Genomic DNA, 2,071 nt, shown 5'->3' on the forward strand with positions numbered 1-2,071 from the left:
TGCATCACATAACTTGTAAATGACATGAAATTGACGATCGAGCGAATATAGTTTTTTTTCTGCTACTCTTGTATGTTGCATACACTCGTATATGCAACATATACGACGTCAACTTCGGTCAGGTACTTTGGACGGCCTTCATGATGATGTTTAGTTTTCCACCGAAGAACAAGCATACAACTCATTCAATACAAGAGCACAACAAAACGAATTCACAGAAATACAGGAATAAAAGAAAATAAGAAATCAAAAGATATACTTGTGAGGCCTAGTAACGATCGCTCCCATGAAACGAGACTTCATTCGAAGTGACTAAATCCGATTTGCCACATCCGACCACTCACGATGCACTACCAACGTCGAATGTTTGAGGCCTCACTTTCTTCAGAAATGCCGATGTGTGAATCACTAACTAGTGACTGTTTGCTCGTCTTGTACCCGTTCATTGATTGTCCGGTGGCACGCAAGACTTCTCGGAGATGTCCAAGCGTGTTGATGCGACGTCCGCTTGACTATAGATTGTTTGGCGCCCTGCCTGGCGTGATCTACCAGCCATAGCCGAAACCTCCGTAGCCTCCGCCCAGACCTCCGCCGCCAAGGCCGCCGAAGGCAAGACCGCTCCCAACAATGGCGTGGTCTATGGAAAAGACGGGCTTGATTTTATGGGTGACGGAAGCCACAGGCTGCTTCACGTAGTTGACCACTGGTCGGGCCACATAGCCGACGTTGACCACGGGTTCTTTGACCAGAGACACTGATGCTGCCAGAGGAACGGAGAGGGCGGCACCTCCTCCACCTCCAAGGCCTCCGAAGCCGAAGCCACCCCCGAAGTCCCCTCCGAAGCCACCTCCAAAGCCACCTCCAAAGCCTCCTCCGAAGCCGCCTCCTAGGCCACTACTGAAGCCGTCGCCAAAGCCACCCGCGTAGTCAAGGTCGCCGCCACAGGTGCATCCCACCAGGCCCAACACAATCAGGACCTGCGACATGTAGAAAGAGAGCGATAAAAGCAAAATTAGTTATTTCGATTTTTTATTGTTTTGTCTTAAAGCTCCGCCGTTTTTCAATGGGAAACGGATACCTACAAGGCATGAATGCGTCTGGCTTGCACCGGAATTCCGGGCCTACACGGGTCTGATTGTAAACGTGCGAGTTGGGCACGGAACCGATGCGATCTCTCAGTGAGCTCATTAGCAGCGGTACCCTGACAGTGTCCCTCGCCCTCTGCGTCTGGGTATTTGACACCACGTTTTAGGTTGAAGCCGCGCTCTACGCACGATGCACATTTTCCCTAGGAGCCAGGAGGGTGGGGGGTTGCGAGTGGGTGTGCACATTTCTGCGGCGCGGTCAGCGACGTTATCGTGACTGTAACCCACTCGCGCAACACTCGGGCGCATTTGTTGTGACTGATCGAAAAGTTGTCTCCCTTTACCACGGCTATACGTTCAGTATGCGGTTTTCAATGCACGCGAAACGACGCAGCAGGAGCGCGTACGATTGTCAGACGAGGGAGAATTGGTTCAGGGTCTGTTTCTTTCGTTTGAGCCTTTGGCAGGCCTAATCGTCATTTCGAGTTGGTGGCAGCCCGTGGCCGTGGGCGGTTCGCAGTGGCGTTAGTTTAACCTTGAGCCTCGCAGATGCCTGATTAGCAGAAACGTTCCAATTAAGCCCGCGTACCTGGCAGGAGCCTTTTTTTTACTTGTGCGTGTTGTAGTTGACTCATGCCTTGTTGTGTGGCAGCTTGGCTTCGGTACAATGCCATTTCGACGCCACTAGTGATAAGATGTACCCAAGATTAATGGACGTTTCTTGTTTCTGTCCAGGACCGAACTACTCGTCGGTACTCTTAGGGAAGGCGTGGTGGGACCCAAGGTTGCCTGACCTTCGTCGACGCTAGTGGGTCGCCCAAGTTCGCAAAATGGTCGAGCAGAAGGAAATCGATGTGTACTCGCGAGGACATCGCCTACATCTAGGTATCTCAAGGTCCTAACTGCTAGCGATGGTGGCGCTATAAGCCCAATTTGGCGCTTTCGTTTTGCTTTTCCCGTTGAGCATTGACTCATTACCACTGCAA

At 51.5% G+C, this 2,071-nt stretch overlaps 1 protein-coding gene across 1 annotated transcript; it reads right to left on the minus strand.

Moving 5' to 3' along the window:
* Window positions 1-545: 545 nt before the first annotated feature.
* LOC115320399 (glycine-rich protein 23-like) lies at window positions 546-986 on the minus strand. Its single transcript, XM_029980528.3, has one exon. It carries the CDS (start codon window positions 984-986, stop codon window positions 546-548), a length of 441 nt encoding a protein of 146 aa, XP_029836388.3.
* Window positions 987-2,071: the final 1,085 nt, after the last annotated feature.

Source organism: Ixodes scapularis, unplaced genomic scaffold, assembly GCF_016920785.2.
Source record: "Ixodes scapularis isolate PalLabHiFi unplaced genomic scaffold, ASM1692078v2 PGA_scaffold9__187_contigs__length_104089568, whole genome shotgun sequence".
Lineage (NCBI taxonomy): Eukaryota > Metazoa > Arthropoda > Arachnida > Ixodida > Ixodidae > Ixodes > Ixodes scapularis.